Source organism: Salvelinus namaycush, chromosome 13 (assembly GCF_016432855.1).
Source record: "Salvelinus namaycush isolate Seneca chromosome 13, SaNama_1.0, whole genome shotgun sequence".
NCBI lineage: Eukaryota > Metazoa > Chordata > Actinopteri > Salmoniformes > Salmonidae > Salvelinus > Salvelinus namaycush.
The window spans coordinates 11,290,751-11,310,396 of NC_052319.1; the positions used below are offsets into that span (position 1 = coordinate 11,290,751).

At 41.7% G+C, this 19,646-nt stretch overlaps 1 protein-coding gene across 1 annotated transcript in view; it reads left to right on the plus strand.

Annotated features, from left to right (window-relative positions):
- The window catches only part of LOC120058233 (protein TANC1-like), a 279,176-nt gene that overhangs the window by 203,589 nt on the left and 55,941 nt on the right, over positions 1–19,646 (plus strand). The window contains exons 11-12 of the mRNA XM_039006740.1: positions 16,071–16,302; positions 18,689–18,855. Of these exons, the coding sequence (XP_038862668.1) occupies positions 16,071–16,302; positions 18,689–18,855 (399 nt within the window). The remainder of the gene's footprint in view (positions 1–16,070; positions 16,303–18,688; positions 18,856–19,646) is intronic.

The following is a 19,646-nucleotide window of genomic DNA, read 5'->3' on the forward strand; positions in this document are numbered from 1 at the left end:
TAGTTAGGCCTCATTTAAATTTGATTCTAAAGTAATGTGCACAATTATCTCCTTTCATCCATTTGTCATTCATTCAGTGGGCTGGCATTGTTTGCCGCCCTTCCCTCATCAATAAGGATAGAGTCAAGATATGTTTTGCGTTATTCTAAAGGCCTACTGCAACACGTAGTTATAGTAAATAAAACAATCCCATATCAGCTTATTTTTTTAAAGTAAAACAAAAGAAAATTATATCAACCCGCAAGGCGCGCAGTCAAATTATTTGCTATAAAAATGAGCGCTAAAGCTGACAAATAGGCATAACAAACTCATCATTACACTATTGTCTTTCTAAATTAAATCAACCTCTTCACCTTCCTTGTCATTCAGCTAGGCCTAATTTAAATCAAATTGTGAAGTAACCTGCACAATTATCGCCCATTCATCCATTTGTCATTCATTAGCGCCTGGCTTGGTACCAACATCCTACAGTGCATTTGTCTTGGCCCATTAAGGTGGTACTAGGTGTGGAAACAACAGGTAAAAGAGCTCTAAATACTTTTCAGTTTGGCATTTAAAGATTCTGAGAACTGAGCAATGTAAAATGCAAACATTTAGTAAAAGTCAGGGAAGGAGCAGGAGGTAGCTTTTTTTTTTGCCTGTTTGTTTTATTTACAAATCAAACATCAGTGGCTGTTGACCTATGGCGGTTCTAGTGTTAACAAGTCACATAAGTTGCACTCTGTGTGCAATAATAGTGTTTCACATTTTTTAATGACTACCTCATCTCTGTATTCCACACATGCAATTATATGTAAGGTCCCTCGGGAGAGCAGTGAATTTCAAACACAGATTCAACCACAAAGACCAGGGAGGTTTTCCAATGCCTCGCAAAGAAGGGCACCTATTAGTAGATGGGTAAAAAAAAGCAGACCTTGAATATCCCCTTGATCATGGTGAAGTTATTATTACACATTGGATAGTGTATCAATATACCAAGTCACTACAAAGATACAGGCGTCCTTCCTAACTCAGTTGCCAGAGAGGAAGGAAACTGCTCAGGGATTTCACCATGAGGCCAATGGCGACTTTAAAACAATTACAGAATTTAATGGCTGTGATAGTTGAAAACTGAGGATGGATCAACAACATTGTAGTTACTCCACAATACTAATCTAATTGACAGAGTGAAAATATTTTCCTGAATACAACAAAGTGATATGTTTGGGGCAAATCCAATACAACAAATTGCCACTCTCCATATTTTCAAGCGTAGTGGTGTTGCATCATGTTATGCTTGTAATCGTTAAGGACTGGGGAGTTTTTCAGGATAAAATATAAATGGAATGGATCCCAGCACCGGCAGATTTCTAGAGGAAAACCTGGTTCATTCGGCTTGCCACCGGACACTGGGAGATTAATTCACATTTCAGCAGGAGAATAACCTAAAACACAAGGCCAAGTCTACACTGGAGTTGTTTACCAAGAAGACAGTGAATGTTCCTGAATAGCCAATTTACAGTTTTGACTTAAATCTTCTTGAAAATCTATGGCAAGACCTGAAAATGGTTGTCTAGCAATGACCAACAACCAGTTATTGACATAACTTGAAGAATTTTGAATAATGGGCAAATGTTGCACAATCCAATCCTGGAAAGCTCGTAGAGACCTACCCAGAAAGACTCGCAGCTGTAATCGCTGCCTAAGGTGCTTCTACAAAGTATTGACTCAGGGGTGTGAATACTTATGAAAATGTGTTATTTCTGTATTTCATTTTCAATACATTTGCAAACATTTCTACAAACATGTTATTACTTTCTCATTATGGGGTATTGTGTGTAGTTGAGGAAAAAACAATTTAATACATTGTGAATTCAGACTGTGGAATAATTGAAGGGGTATGAATACTTTCTGAAGGCACTGTATGCACCCTATATCAGTCCACCGAATCAAAGCAGTCTTATCAGTCTCCTTCGGGCTATTTGGAGTATGCTACACAGTGAGAGCGTGCGTCATTTTACATGCTGAGCGGCTTTCAATATCTATGAAAATATCCACATCGGGCAGCAAGTGATCGAGAGTCAGAGAATGTGGTGATGGGGCTTGTGGAACCTGACGTTGGCAAGGGGAGAAATGTCACCATGAACAATTTCCTAACTTCACTGTCATTGGTGAACAATTTGCTTGCAAAGAAAACTAATCTGGCCGGCACCATGAACAACTGAAATCCAACTGATGCCAATGTGTGAAGATGCACACAATATAAGCACGAGCTGACAAAAAATTTGACTCACTGCCTCAATTTGGTCTTATGTAGAAAAATTTGAAATTGTGTTTTTTACATTGGATAAAAGGAGAGACTCGGAGCTAGAAAATTGTATAGCATACACTACAGTTGAGGAACAATGGGAAAGTAATTCTGCTTTGAAAGTTGATAAACTTGTAACCCCACTTTTGAGAAAATGTTCCTTGAATATTATGGTACACCTACTAGAGTGCTCTTCTTTGTCTACACCATTCAGCATCGTTCACACCCTCTTAAGACTTAGCCCCACCCACCTCTTTAAGGATTCACTTGTGAGGCCATATGCCAAACAGAGTCAGTAGTGTAGTAAACAACCAAAGATTTCAAGTCTAAAAGTGGTAAAAGTAATAGCAAAAAGTAGTAGTAAAAATACACTTTATCTTGTCCTTGGTCTATATCCTAATCTGAATTTGGTGCAGGTCATGTTGTTCTTCACATTACCGTCTCTGGTAAACACACTATATCAAGTAAAATCAAAGTGTATTTGTCACATGCAGAGGATACAGAAGGTGTATACAGTACAGTTACTTGCATATTTGCATAGTAGCAATATCAAAAATAGTGTTGAGATAAAAAATATTGTATAAATATTAGATTCTTACTCAGACACACTTGTCTAAATTGATGGGTCATGTGAAAGAAATGCTATAACCACCCACCAGCCACATCTAGCTAAGTGAATGGGTCACTATTGTCTAGACATGTACAGTGCATTCGTAAAGTATTCAGGCCCCTTCACTTTTTCCACATTTTGTTACGCTACAGTCTTATTCTAAAATTGATTAAATCTACACACAATATCCTATAATGACAAAACTAAAACAGGTTTTTAGACATTTTTATATATATACCTTATTTACATAAATATTTAGACCCTTTGCTATGAGACTCGAAGAAGGGCCTTGGTCAGGGAGAACCCGAGGGAGTTCTCTGCAGCTCTCCACCAATCAGGCATTTATGGTAGAGTGGCCAGATGGAAGCCACTCCTCAGTAAAAAGCACATGATAGCTCGCTTGAAGTTTGCTAAAAGGCACCTAGATGACTCTCAGACCATGAGAAACAAGATTCTCTGGTCTGATGAAACCAAGATTTAAATCTTTGGCCCGAATGCCAAGCGTCACGTCTGGAGGAAACCTGGCACCATCCCTACGGTGAAGCATGGTGGTGGAAGCATCATGCTGTTGGGATGTAGCGGCAGGGATTGAGAGACTAGTCAGGATTGAGGGAAAGGTGAATTGAGCAAAGTACAGCGATATCCTTGATGAAAACCTGCTCCAGATTGCTCAGGACCTCAGAATGGGGCAAAGGTTCACCTTCCAACAGGACAACAACCCTAAGCACACAGCCAAGACAACGCAGGAGTGGCTTCTATACAAGTCTCTGAATGTCCTTGAGTGGCCCATCCAGAACCCAGACTTGAACCCGATCAAACATCTCTGGAGAGACCTGAAAATAGCTGTGGAGCGACGCTCCACATCCACCATGACAGAGCTTGAGAGGATCTGCAGAGAAAAATGGGAGAAACTCCCCAAATACAGGTGTGCCAAACTTGTAGCGTCATACCCAAGAAGACTCAAGGCTGTAATCGCTGCCAAAGGTGCTTCAACAAAGAAGTGAATAATGGGTCTGAATACTTATGTAAATACTTTTTAATACATTTGCAAAAATTTGAAATCTTATTTTGGTTTGTCATTAGGGGGTATTGTGTGTAGATTGATGAGGGGAAAAAATAACAATTGAATCCACTTTAGAACAAGGCTGTAAAGTAACAAAATGTGGAAAAAGTCAAGGAGTCTGAATACTTTCCAAATGCTCTGTACATGTCTAGACACGTTGTGTCAAGTCACTCTGGTTCACACTGATCATAGTAGTAGTCCATAATACATTTTCCCCACTGATCTTTGTCTATAGCGCCTGCTAAAATTCAGGGCAGTAATGTTGTTTAGTGCAGTCCATGTTGTTGAGGGCAGTCCAACGTTATATCTTTCAAAAAAGCCGCGGTAGCCAGGATTATCTCCACATACTGGGCAGCACACATTATAGACATAAACATTCTATATGGCAGACCAATCCAAACTCATTTCTCGGCATGTCCAGCCCATCCATTATCTCAGCTAATCATGGCTAGCGGGAAGGTCCCTGTCTTTTTCCGTGGATTAACCAACTAGGCTCATAATTTAACAATTCTATTTGTATTTACAGATGGCATACAAGTTTATTTTTAAGGCACATGAAAGTTCACATGTTCCCGAAGGCATTTTGATAAAAAAATGTATAAAACATTCAAATTGACAGTTATATTCATTATAATGCCACTATTGCTTTTGTGCCGAGTTTCACTATTTATAAAGGTCACTTGGTGCTTATTATGATGTTTTGGCTACTGATGTTTTCATCATTTCATCAGTTTTGCAGATGCACGAATTCTCTTCTCTCTGTCTACTTCTTCTGTCCTTCATTTCATCCCGCTGTAGATTGGGGAGGGAGGCTGTGGCGCCTCCCTGAATCATGTCCTTTCATATCGAGGCTGGGTTTCCTTTAGTATTCATGAGGTTTCGTCAAAAAACATAACAGACCGTGTGGCACTCAGTTGATTTATGTTTGTTTACATTAATTTATTTGTATCTGAAGCGAGTTAATTAAAACATGTCCCTGGGGTCCTGGATGTTTATTGAAGACAATCACACAGAGTCCCCATTTAAATGAATTCTCACATCATAGGCCCGTTTGATTTGCAGCGAGCACTGAGCTTAGTTAAATAATCATTCCTCTTGATTCTCCCTCATCAAATGGACTTAAAATCCAATGCGAAGTCACTCAGGACCAATTTTCACCTTGGCGGCTCCAATACAATGGAGAGGGAGAGAGTCAGAAGCTCATTCTGGATCCTTAACATGTTGTGATTGCTACTGCACACTTCTGTCACTCACAGAGATAGGCAAATGATGTGTCGGCCAGACTCCCCTAGGACTCGTCTCTGGCTGCGTCCCAAATGTCACCCTATTCTCTATATGGTGCGCTACTTTTGACCAGCGTCTTATGCACAATAAAGGGAAATAGTGTGCCATTTGGGACAACATCAGTGTTGCCAGGGTAACATGTTAGAAGTGTGGTCAGAAAGAACTCAGGTTGGGTAAATTGTCCAAATTGGATGGCTGTGGCTCACAGTTCACAACATGAATATAGCAGCTTCCTACAACCTGAGGCGACTTGTCAATACAGAATGGCTTATTAATCGGTTTATTTACAATGCATTCGCAAAGTATTCAGACCTCTTCCAGTTTTCCACATTTTCTTACATTACAGCCTTATTCTAAAATTGATTAAATATGTGTTTTCCTCATCAATCGACACACAATACCCCATAAACACAAAGCTTAAACAGGTTTTTAGACATTTCTGCAAATTTATAAAAAAGAATTTAATAAAATACCTTATTTAAGACCTTAATACCTTAATACCTTAATACCTTAAGTATTTAGACCCTTTGGTATGAGACTCGAAATCGAGTTTAGGTGCATCCTGTTCCCATTGATCATCCTTGAGGTGTTTCTACAACATGATTGGAGTCCACCTGTGGTAAATTCAACTGATTGGACATGATTTGGAAATGTACACACCTGTCTATATAAGGTCCCACAGTTGAAAGTGTATGTCAGAGCAAAAACCAAGCCATGAGGTTGAAGGAATTGTCCATAGAGCTCCGAGACAGGATTGTGTCGAGGCACAGATCTGGGGAAGGGTACCAAAAAATGTCTGCAGCATTGTAGGTGCCCAAGAACACAGTGGCCTCCATCATTCTTAAATGGAAGAAGTTTGGAACCACCAAGACTCTTCCAAGAGCTGGCCAAACCGAGCAATCGGGCGAGAAGGGCAACTTGGTCAGGGAGGTGACCAAGAACCCGAGGGTCACTCTGACAGAGCTCCAAAGTTCCTCTGTGGAGATGGGAGAACATTCCAGAAGGACAACCATCTCTGCAGCCCTCCACCAATCAGGCCTTTATGGTAGAGTGGGCAGATGGAAGCCACTTCTCAGTAAAAGGCACATGACAGCCCACTTTGAGTTTGCCAAAAGGCATCTAAAGGACTCTCAGACCATGAGAAACAAGATTCTTTGGTCTGATGAAACCAAGATTGAACTCTTTGGCCTGAATGCCAAGCGTCACGTCTGGAGGAAACCTGGCACCATCCCTACGGTGAAGCATGGTGGTGGCAGCATCATGCTGTTGGGATGATTTTCAGCGCCAGGGACTGGGAGACTAGTCAGGTTCGAGGGATAGTTGAACAGAGCAAAGTACAGAGAGATCCTTGATTTTAACCTGCTCCAGATCGCTCAGGACCTCAGACTGGGACAAAGGTTCACCTTTCAACAGGACAACCACCCTAATCACACAGCCAAGACACCACAGGAGTGGCTTCGGGACAAGTCTCTGAATGTACTTGAGTGGGCCAGCCAGAGCCCGGACTTGAACCCGATCAAACATCTCTGGAGAGACCTGAAAATAGCTGTGGAGCGACGCCCATATCGTGGCAGTGTGGAAATGATCTCAAATGAGTACAGGAAATGCAGAAATTGATGGAAATGCAGGAAATAATTTTAGGTTGAAGTTGAATTGAACAGTATAAAACAATCAGAATGGAGATTTCAGTCAGTTAAGAACAAATTCTTATTTTCAATGACAGCCTAGGAATAGTGGGTTAACTGCCTGTTGAAGGGCAGAACAACAGATTTGTACCTTGTCAACTCGGGATTCGAACTTGCAACCTTTCAGTTACTAGTCCAGCGCTCTAACCACTAGGCTATCCTGCCGCCCCAAGAAAGACACATTGAATATATGTGTTGCCACCCTAGGGTCACACACTACTCATAAAGCAAATTTAGAACTTTTATTAATCAAAAACATAAAATACCGTCATACCATCAACATTTTGAAAAATACCATGATATGATATATTGGCCATATCGTACATCACTGGGCCGAGCTCCGTACAATCCAGTACCTCTATGTCAGATGGTGCCAAAGACTCCAGCCACCCAAGCCATAGACTGTTATCTCTGGTACCGTCCGGCAAACGGTACCGGAGCATCGGCTCTGGGACAAACAGGCTTCGAGACAGCTTCTACCCCCAAGCCATAAGACTGATATATAGCCATACGTCTGCTAAATACTGTAGTTAATTAATAGTTACCTGTACTATCTGCACTGACCCTATCTTGCATTGACTCTATGCACACTCATAAGACTATTCTGTATATACACACTATATACACTGACACTCACACAAAACCCACACATTCACTACACACGCACACACATACAGTACCAGTCATATGTCAAAGGGAAATTATGTTTTTTGAAATGTTTACAAAGTTAATTTGTGGAATTTCTTTGCTTCTTAAGGCGTTTGAGCCAATCAGTTGTGTTTTGACAAGTTGGATGTGGTATACAGAAGATAGCCCTATTTGGTAAAAGACCAAGTCCATATTATGGCAAGAACAGCTCAAATAAGCAAAGAGAAACAAAATAAATTCCACAAATTTACTTTTAACAAGGCACACCTGTTAATTGAAATGCATTCCAGGTGACTATCTCATGAAGCTGGTTGAGATCAAGGCAAAGGCTACTTTGAAGAATCTCAAATATAAAATATATTTTGATTAGTTTAACACTTTTTTGGTTACTACATGATTACATGTGTTATTTCATAGTTTTGATGTCTTCACTACAATGTAGAATATGTAAAAATAAAGAAAAACCCTGGAATGAGTAGGTGTGCCCAAACTTTTGACTGATATATATATATTTATTTATTTTATTCACAAAAGTAGTGCACCGGGCATTTAATAATCCTGTATTAGTGAACCGAGATATGCAGCATGGGCAAACCTCTCTCTCCCCCCCACCCCCCATTGGAGAAAGACATCGCAGCACCCCCTACCCCCAAACTACTTCCCCGCGGCTATGCTTTGAGGTACCCTGCTGAGGTTTGTAAGTGATTACAGCTTATATATTCAGTATTCACCACCTATTTTCATTTCACAGAGTTCCCCTTCCCACTTTAGAAATATACATCTGTCATTTTGCTTCTGTTGTTTTGAGAAAAAATATATGCCACATCCACCTTGCAGCTTAGCATGCCATTTACAAACATTACTGTATGACTTTTAGAAACACTTAAATATGACTAAAACATTCCAAGCCGTTTCATTCACCCTTGTCCCTAGTGCTGTTACATCACATGAATGGTTCAGATTCAGAGTGGCATGTTTTCTTTCTTCATGTCATGACTGAAGTTATTTCAATAACACATGTTTTTAACATGTCTTGACATCATAATGACCTTCCACTCCTGCACTGGATGGATTGAATCAGTGCGGTACTAACACAGGATAGTATAACGTGAGATGACGAGGCGGCAGGTAGCTTAGCGGTTAAGAACGTTGGGCCAGTAACGCTGGTTTGAATCCCCAAGCCAACTAGGTGAATTTGTCAAATCTGTCGATTTGCCGTTAAGCAAGGCACATAACACTAATTACTCCTGAGTGTCTGCTAAATGACAAAAATGACAACAGCAAGCCACTGCTATAGGGAATAGGAAGCCTCTAGGAGCCACGTACCACTGAATCTGAACATCTTGAAAGCCCCATGCAGTCTTTTTAATTTACTGTATGTCTAATAAATCAGTGTGTGTGTTTATTTAATAAAAATAACTAAAAATATATGTTTAACCCCCTAGAGTGGTTCCGCGGGCCGCGAAAATCGAATTAGCAGTTTTGTTTTGCATTGGATGCGTCTCAATCCACTGCCCTTCCGCACCTGCGGTGAAAGATGGCAGAGCTAGAGCGGTGTTCGTCAGACCATGAGACATCCCGAAAATGTGTCTTCTCACGAAAACGTCTATAGCGTCTGAACGATTTGGCCTACAAACTCTTATGACCCCCCCGATGGAAAGATGAGACTCTCCTGAACATGTACATGTTGTTTTGTTCTAGGACGCCCACAAGTGTCTAGAGACTCGTCTAAAGTCGGTACAGCCAATCTGCCATCTTCTGTATGTAGTGAACAGTTTGGGCTACACACTAATATGACCCCTCTGGAAAGGTGAGTCTCCATTCAGCCACAAGGGCATTAGTAAAGTCGGGCACTAATGTTGGGCGATTGGGTCTGGCTTGCAGTCATCATAACAATTCATCCCAAAGGTGTTCGGTAGGGTTGAGGTCAACCTCAGGCCAGTCAAGTTCTTCCACACCGATCTCAACAAACTATTTCTGTATGGACCTCGCTTTGGGCACAGGGGTATTATGATGCTGAAACAGGTAAGGGCCTTCCCTAAACTGTTGCCACAAAGTTGAAGCCCAGAATTGTCTAGAATGTCATTGTATGCTGTAGCATTAATATTTCCCTTCACTGGAACAAAGGGGCCTAGCCCGAACCATGAAAAACAGCCCCAAACCATTATTCGTCCTCCACCAAACTTTACAGTTGGCACTGTGCATTCGGGCAGGTATTGTTCTCCTGTCATCCTCCAAACAGATGGGAATGCGTGATTCATCACTCCAGAGAACGCGTTACCACTGCTCCAGAGTCCAATGGCGGCGAACTTTACACCACTCCAGCAGACGCTTGGAATTGCGCATGGTGATCTTAGGCTTGTGTGCGGCTGCTTGGCCATGGAAACCCATTTCATGATGCTCCCGACGAACAGTTCTTGTGATGACGTTGCTTCGAGAGGCAGTTTGGAACTCGGTAGTGAGTGTTGCATCTCACTACTGAGCCGTTGTTGCTCCTAGACGTTTCCAATTCACAATAACAGCACTAACAGTTGACATGGGCAGCTCTAGCAGGGCAGAAATTTGATGAACTGACTTGTTGGAATCCTATGACTGTGATACGTTGAAAGTCACTGAGCTCTTCAGTACGGGCCATTCTACTGACAATGTTTGTCTATGGAGATTGCATGGCTGTGAGCTCGATTTTATACACCTGTCAGCAACGTGTGGCTGAAATAGCCAAATCCACTAATTCGAAGACGTGTCCTCATACTCTTGGCCATGTAGTGTGGCTACACCCCGGGTTAATAATTTACATACACAGCCCTGTTTGGTGGATAGGATTGTCTAGAGTAGGTGTGGGCAATTGCAGTCCTCGAGAGAGCCTGATTGGTGTCGCGGTTTTGCTCCAGCCCCAGCTAACACACCTGACTCCAATAATCACCTAATCATGATCTTCAGTTAAGAATGCAATTTGATTAATCAGCTGTGTTTGCTAGGGATGGAGAAAAAGTGTGACACCAATCAGGCCCTCAATGACTGGAGTGCTCTAGAGCCTACCCCGCTTAAGGTGTCGCCTAGCCGAACTCAGCTAGGCGAACCGAATGAGTGTGCACGCATGCTCCCTTAAAAGACCTTCATCTCTCGTTGAATGACAACAAACACTTAATTGAAAAATCCCTACACTGCAAAAATTGAAATCTAAATAAGATTAAATATCTTAAATCGAGGCAATATATGCTTGTTTTTTATTTCTTCTTACCAGGCAGTTTTTATGTTAGAGCATTTCACTTGTTTCAAGCTTTTTTGTCCTTAATTATCTTAATAAGATAATATAATGTGTTACTGAGATTGCATTACTGGTTCTGAGTAACTTCATGCTTGAATCTAGAATTACCAGAATTATAAAGCTGTTTGATCAACACTGACAACACTTTGTCAAAGTCAGAATTTCTTATTTCAAGCATCTTATCCTTTTCATCTCTTCACATATTAAGAACAGATAATGACCAAATGGAATCCACTGTTTTATTGTCATCTTACACACAGCAATCATGTAGACAAAATACAGTACAGAACAAAGACAGTACACTTTTCATATCTGGGGAACACACTATGAGTCATTTGAACTGTTGTACAATTCTATTACATCCCCAAGATGGTATTTGACTTGTACATAAGTTTGCCTCTTGTTGCTAATTGTGTAATAAGAGGTAAAATCAACCAGCTTTTCAGCATCCACTAACTCAGTGGCCTGTGCAAGGTGTGGGACCTCAACTTGATAAGCCATGACGTTTCTATCAAAGCGTATAGTTTGACATGGTTGACATTCTAAACAATAAAGCCTAGAATCAACAAGAAATAGGTTTTTGACCAGTCCAAATTCTGGCATATAACCATTCAGTACGTTGGCAAAGATCATGGACTTCTGAGTTATGTATTTATCACAATTTATCACAAGCCATTTGACTGATACAGCATGGTTTACTTCATTGAAACCTAGGAAGTCCCTAAATTTTCCACGTAAATATTGTAGATCTTTAACCTCTCAGGTCCCATCTCCCTTTCATTTGAAAAAAATGGGTGCGTTGAACTGTCAACATTTTGGCAGCTTTGATATATTTGGTTCTGATTGATCAAAGACTTGCAAATATTTTTTTAATTTAGCTTGGAAGCCCATTGTTTAAAGAAACAATGTTTCGACTCGAACCGCATACATATACTGTATGTCTGACCATTGGACCCAATTACTTTATCTGTGATGGCAAATGTATCATATAATGCTGTTTAGGTGTAACATTGAGGTCTGGAAAAAGCTCCTTCCAATACTTCAAATGATTTTCAATGAGTAACTTCAACCTAGACACTGTCGCAATGGAAAGAACAGGTGCAAATACTATCTGTACAATTTCTATTAGCTCAATTATCAGTTGTATATATGCATTGACTTCCAAACTCTCCAAAACAAATGGCAATATCCTTAGCAGGACAAGCATTTGCCCAGATGACTGTTTTAGTTTACCATCACTTGACGTTAATGTACTAACATAAATTGGGGATGGCCGATCTCTAACATCTAGAGGGGAATAAGGGAAACCAAGAATAGCAGAATTCACTGAGTCCAGATCAATCTGCCCTGACACAACAAGATGATTCAAAACACATTTGATTTCCAATGGGGCTACGCCCTCCAGAATTACATGCATAAGGTCTTGTGGAGTTTGTTGTATAATATCAAAGGCTGGGAATTCAACTAACTTGCTCCTTCTATTGATCCCGTATGTTGTTCTCAGGCTGATCAATCAACGACAAAGGGGCGTAGACTTCGGCTTGCCTCAAGAAAATGTTTTGTGTGCACAAACAGCCACATTTTTTTTGTCATAATATATTCACGAACTGCTTCAGATGGAAGGCATGCGGACCCCTTTACCCCTTTAATGTAGGAGGATACATATGCAAATTAAAGATGACTGACTGGTCATTGGTCAGAATAATCAGATCAGATTGTGGTGTTATGCTTTGGGCCAAAAACTCCATCCCACCTGAACAGGCTCTTACACTAAAAGGGCATTATCATAATTTTGACAATTTCAGAGTGTTATTTCGACCTCGTAGTGTGGAAATATCATAACAAAAAACTAGAAAATCTAGTTTTGGACTGCACTGCCCCTTTAACATATTTAAACTCGGTGAATCCCTCATACCAATTATGCACTAAACTGCTTTCAACAGCGTCTCTCAAAGGAGCGTTCCTGTGGTGTTGTGACTGCCACGCAACATTGCATTGTCAGTCATCACGGCTAAATGAAAAGGAGGTGCCGCTCTTCAAATCCACCCTCATATCCAGGGCACTCACGGATGAATCCGCAAAGTATTTTATGCTTTTGCAGTTGCAATTAGGCACTGGTATCGCTTGATTCGCTTATATGAGCACAATCACACTTCAAGGTTTTGTCCCTGATTTGGAAATTAATTACAGTCGATCACGACTCTGAAAACATCCAGTTGTACTGCAGAGAATCACCTAGAAATACTTGACAAACACCAGATGTTCATGTCTCTTTGATGAGGTAGTGGTCTGCATGGGATGTACAGTATGGTCCACATCTGTGAGACATTGTAGCTCAATGTTACTGCATCCTTCCTCTCAGGTTACTACAGAGTAGCTGTACAGTGAAACAGTTTCTGATTAGCAAGTCTCCTCTTTCATTCTAATCCATCCACAACAATGGACATCTACTTACCCCACGCCCAGTGTCTAACGGCATTGTGTCTCTCTCACAGCAGTATGTCATATCGAATACAAAGCTAGGTTTTTCCGATACAGCTCTTCATTATTCAGATTTTTTTTGTCAGTAGCAGCTCGTTTGACTTAATTGTCTCAGTGTGAGAAATGTCTTGGCAGCAGAGCTAGTAACAGTACTTTGGCAATGGTCCTTGCTTCTGCCGCTTTATTATTATGCCCAGTGAAGAAGTGGAATTCTCCACCACTTGTGAAGGCTCTGGAGATTCATCATGTTAGCTTGGCTGTCTCTCTCAGAAGGCTGCGTTGGTCCAGAAAGTTTACCCCCGAGGAGGTGTAGGACAAGCCATCCCTGTTATTAACCCCGTCTGTCCAAACAGGAAAGAACGCCATCCGTCAAGCAGACGATTCAATAATAATTTGATCATTTCATTGGAAATTATGAAGGAAGCAGCCGTAATGGCGGCAGCCAGGCCTGCGCCTCAAGGTCCTCCTTCCCTCGTCCTAGGCCCCAATCGTGTGCCAACTTCCTCTGCCATTTAGATCTGTGACAGAGATCATCATGAGAGCACTACTTTGTTACAGTTAAAGTGCTTACTCTTGTTTTATCTGTTGCGAGGGTTATATTTCTCTCATTTCAAATCAGACTATTTGGGTGTGATTTACTCACAGGTCGCATCCAAGAAATTTGCATGGGACATATTTATACTATATTTCTCATCTGATAGTGAATGTGCAGTTCTGAGACTGGTGTTGTTATGGGCCAACTGTCTCTCTGACCTCTCTGGGACGTCTTCATCATTGTGCCTGGGGACAGGCTCCAGGAATTGAGTCCTTCTGTAGTAGACCCAGGCAGAGTCAGGGCTGCTATGTGGTGCGCTAAGGTGCAGTAGCACCTAGCCAGTCACCTGCTTCTCCCTCCTCTTGTCCTGCTGCCCTGTAAAGTGTCTCAGCTCCTCCAGGTTTGATTGTAATTAGGAGACAGAGAGAGAGAGAGAGAGAGAGAGACAGATCCACAGGGTCCCACAGTCCTTCTCCCATCCCCCAACCCCTGTCCAAGTCAGATGTCCGCGAACACAGCAGAACCTGTTCAGTAAAAGGCACATGATAGCCTGCTTGGAGTTTGCCAAAAGGCACCTAAAGGTCTGATGAAATCAAGATTGAACTATTTGGCCTGAATCACTGGATTGATGCAAATAATCATGAAGTCATTCTGCCAGGTAGGCATAGGCTACTTTGTAGTTAACATTTATTTGGGAAGATTTATGGGAAAGCCTTTCGCATCTCTACCAGAAGACGGTTATCATTAGCATCTACGCGTACTCCCCTTTTATAGGTCCCTAAATACATCAGTTCGGTATATAGACTAAGCCAGCCCTGACCTCATTCCACTTTTGCCATTATACAATGGAATTTGGCGGTGAGAAAATACAGTAGCTATTTGTTGGTATGAAATCAAAGCTGGGACTTGAAGGCATGTCCTTGTATTGTGACCTTCATACGCAATCGTCTGACTAACCAACACCCACTAGGCTATAACCCACTCCAGTCCACTTGAGCAGGGTTGTATTCACTAGGAACGAAACGGAAGCAAACAGGCTGAAACGGATAGGGGTCTACCTGGATTTGTCCAACAATAAATATTTGTTAAGTTTTCCATTGCAAAACATTTTGCTATGTTGTGCACTAATGAATATGACCCAGGTGGCATCCCCTACCCAGACAGAGGGGATGATGATGAACTGGTTGAAGCATTGCTCAACGACCTCAACTAACCTCCCCAAATACTGTCTCCCAAGTGGAGCTCTAAAAGTAGGATGTGCTGCCTGTGCTTTGTACTGAGAGGTGGCTTCCGTCTGGCCACTCGACCATAAAGGCCTGATTGGTGAAGTGCTACATAGATGGTTGTCCTTCTGGAAGGTTCTCCTATCTCCACAGAGGAACTCTGGAGCTCTGTCAGAGTGACCACCGGGTTCTTGGTCCTCTCCCTGACCAAGGCCCTTCTCCCCCGATTCAGTTTGGCCAGGCGGCCAGCTCTAGGAAGAGTCTTGGTTCCAAACTTCTTCCATTTAAGAATTATGGAGGCCACTGTGTTCTTGGGGACCTTCAATGCTCCAGACATTTTTTGGTAACCTTCCCCAGATCTGTGCCTCGACACAATCTTGTCTCGGAGCTCTACGGACAATTCCTTCGACCCCATGGCTTGGATTTTGCTCTGGGACCTTATATAGACAGGTGTGTGCCTTTCCAAATCATGTCCAATCAATTGAATTTACCACAGGTGGACTGAATACATTCCGAGTGCACTGTCGGACCGTCACATCAGAACAAACTTTGTTTAGATTTTTTTTTTGTCTATCTGTTGTTCCATGTAGTTAATCTGCTATTCAATGCATTTCTATTGGCTAATAGTAGCAGTAATGCCAAATTCATTATTTTATATATTTTTTTTATACCTTAACGGTTCTAAAAATTCTAAATCAATATGAAATACAATAATGTAGGGGAATCAGGCAAAAATATAACTGATTTTATAGGGCCCTATGTATTGCATCAAATGCCTTTTAGTCACCAAGCCTATTGGCTTTACAAGAACTTTGAGGTCACACAGCCAGCTTAGTAGATTTCTGATGACATAAACCAACAACAATGTAAGCTACTCACAGTCGATGTTGTTGTATGGTTTGGTAATACACCAAAGGTTAACGTCTTATACATTTTAAACCACTAAAGTTCCTAAACAATTGTACTCTTTTTTTTCTCCCGTCCAGGTGGTTGCATATCACTACTGCCAGGCTGACAACACCTACACCTGCCTGGTCCCAGAGTTTGTGCACAGTATCGCTGCCCTGCTGTGCAGAGCGCACCAGCTCACCGCCTATAGAGAGCTGTTGCTGAAGGATTCCTATCTACAGAGCATGCTCAGTCTGCGCTCCTGCGTCCAGGACCCAATGGCAGCCTTCCGCAGGGGCGTGTTGGAGCCGCTGGCCAACCTCCACAAGGGTACGATGCTAAACCAGTTACACCTAGGTTCATTCATATCTGACTGTCTCATTGTCACTGGTGTTCATGGTCCAAAATTATGTCTTGAAAGCACACATTGAATCCATACTATAATCTAGGCCTTCAGTGGCTCAAGGTTTCTGACAAGTGTATTATAACTGTAACTGCAAACCACAGGTTTGCTTAGATGACATAAATCGCAAACGGCTACCCAAGGTCCCTTCAGAGACCATTTTCTGTGCTTTCCACTTCTTCCAGCCAGCTGAGATAAATTGGTTCCATTCCTTACACAAAGAACCTGAAATACCTGAGTTAACGGGATTGCAGCCATAACAGGTTAACGGGTTAATTGTCATCAACAACCGCTGAATAGCATAGCGCTACATTCAATAAATATTACTAAAAATATTTATATTCATGAAATCACAAGTGCAATATAGGAAAACACAGCTTAGCCTTTTGTTAATCCACCTGTCGTGTCAGATTTTGAAATTATGCTTTACAGCGAAAGCAATCCAAGCGTTTGTGTAAGTTTATCGATCGCTCGACAAAACATTAAGTACACTTAGCATCAAGTAGCTCGGTCACGAAAATCAGAAAAGCAATCACATTAATCGTTTACCTTTGATGATCTTCGGATGTTTTCACTCACGAGACTCCCAGTTAGACAATAAATGTTCCTTTTGTTCCATAAAGATTATTTTTATATCCAAAATACCTCCGTTTGTTTGGCGCGTTATGTTCAGAAATCCACAGGAAAGAGCGGTCACGACAACGCAGATGAAAATTCCAAATAGTTTCCATAATGTCCACAGAAACATGTCAAACGTTTTTTATAATCAATCCTCAGGTTGTTTTTAAAATATATAATCGATAATATATCAACCGCAAATGTCTTTCACAGTAGGAGAGGGAAAAACAATGGCTGTCCAAACTCTGTTGCGCGAGCAAAACTCATGTGACCACTTGACGAGATGTTATCGTTCCATTTACAATGGGCACCTTTTCATCCAAGCTACTCAATACTGCCCCTGCAGCCATAAAAAGTTAAATGGGTTAAGTGCTGGCTGTACAGAGGGAGCATAGTCTGCGGGGACATTGTTAATTGCTCAATGTAGGAGCTCTGCGTTTGCTTTGACAACATTGATTTGAATTGATGTTACACTAAATGGTTAGTATTACTTTGTTATTGTTGTCAGGGCAGAAGAATAGTGCCTCTCCAAGGAAGCGTAAACTTGGTGACGGATGCATCTCTCCGAGACAGACAGACAGAAACACGACTATCTCAAGGTCAAGTCCGTTTTGCAAAGACAACACGACCCACTATTTTCCCTGCTCTGCAGTGAATCGATATGTTACTGCAGGAGCCTAAACAGACGATGTAGATATACAAACCCAGTGTTGGAATGATGGAGATGGAAAAGAATGAGGACCAATGTGCAGCCAGGGCATGCAGCAGCTCTCCTGTGACGGGGCCCCTCACGACTGCCCCCTGTTCCTTATTGAAATGAATGACCGTGTTTGATTGGTCTTGATATGGGGGGGAAGTGTTGATTTGTCCACTCCATCACAATGATGCTGGGGGGGTTGAAACATCCCAACTGGTAGGGGAGTTGAAATCTGCACATTTTCCTGTCATTTATATTTTAGCGTGTTTCTGATCACTGTGCAAAGCTGGATGTGAGGAGGAACACTAGCTTGTGTCCCAAATGGCACTCTATTCCCTATATAGTGCACTACTTTTTGACAAGTAGCCTATGGTCAAAAGTAGTGCACTATATAGGAAATAGAGTGCCATTTGGGATGCACACAAGGGCCCTGTCGTTCCGCTACTGTGAAAGCATGGCTTAGATACTGCAGTGAAGAAGAGCAGATCCCCGCTGCGGTCTCACCACAGAGCAGTTTAGCGTACTGCACTGTCAATATGGCTGCGGACTAAAACACACTCATGTTCATTCATTACTGTGCTAGTTGTAGAGATGTGGGAGAATACCAGAGTAAACTGTCTTAAGATGTGTTAATGCACCAGGCACTGCAGTGCAGAGAGATTTTATCTAAGTACAAAGTTGTTTGTAGTTCTTTTTAAGTGTGGTGTCCAACTATCTTACTCTCTTTCTCTGCTGTATGTTCAGTTCTTATTTTTACTGACACGTTTCTGGCAGCAGCTTGTATGTCTAGCCTAAATTTTATGAGAACAAACTGGCATGTTTGCAGTCGACTTGGCCTGAAAGGTTTGTGAATTGTCGATTTGTTTCTTTCCACCATGTCTTCTCTACTGATCCGTGTGTGTGTGTGTGTGTGTGTGTGTGTGTGTGTGTGTGTGTGTGTGTGTGTGTGTGTGTGTGTGTGTGTGTGTGTGTGTGTGTGTGTGTGTGTGTGTGTTTAGAGAGGAAGATTCCAGAAGAAGACCATATCATACTGATAGACGGGCTAAACGAGGCAGAGTTCCACAAGCCCGACTACGGAGACACCATTGCCTCCTTCATCACCAAGATAATCTCCAAGTTCCCCTCCTGGCTCAAACTGGTTGTTACTGTCCGAGTCAACCTACTGGTGAGTCTACATGTACACTCCTACTGTACGGTGTATGATTACAGAAAAGTTACCAAAATGTTGCAACTTAAGATGGTGTTATACTGTCCAAGTAATGTACAGTATGATTTAATGACAGGGATATTTTGTAATCTGCCTATTTGTATATGTAGGGCGACAGGTAGCCTAGTGGTCAAGAGCGTTGGGTCAGTAACCGAAAGGTCACCGGTTTCAATCCCAGAGCTGACTTGGTGAAAAATTTAACGCTTAACGCTAATTGCCTCTATAAGTCACTTTGAATAAGAGCGTCTTATAAATTACTCAAATGTAAATGTTAATATGTCACCATACAGGTATTCATGTTGATATCCTATAATTCACGAATTAATTGAATTGACAACTTGTATTTTTCTCGGTAAGGGTGCTGATGAGTTTAGCTGTATTCAAGGGCCATTTCAGCACAGCTAACTTGCCAATTTCAAGTGAATTAAGATACTTTTACAACCTCCATGGGTATGTCTGGGTATCCATATTTGATACCTCTCTCACTGAATGACACAAGCACCGGCAGATCCTGGCAAGTGTAAAAGAGGAACTGCTTTACGAAGCGTTTCTTGTTGTCATACACTATCCTCTACAAAGTGTAATTTCTGTCGAGTGCATCGAGGACAGTAGTGGAGAGAGTGAGAGAAATAACAGTTACCCGTTAAACAAGACAGCATGACAACGGAACATGCAGACAGCCACTGACTGAAATTGACACTGAGTCTACCAATGGAGGAGATGAGCTGAGCTGGGGTGATCTAAATTCC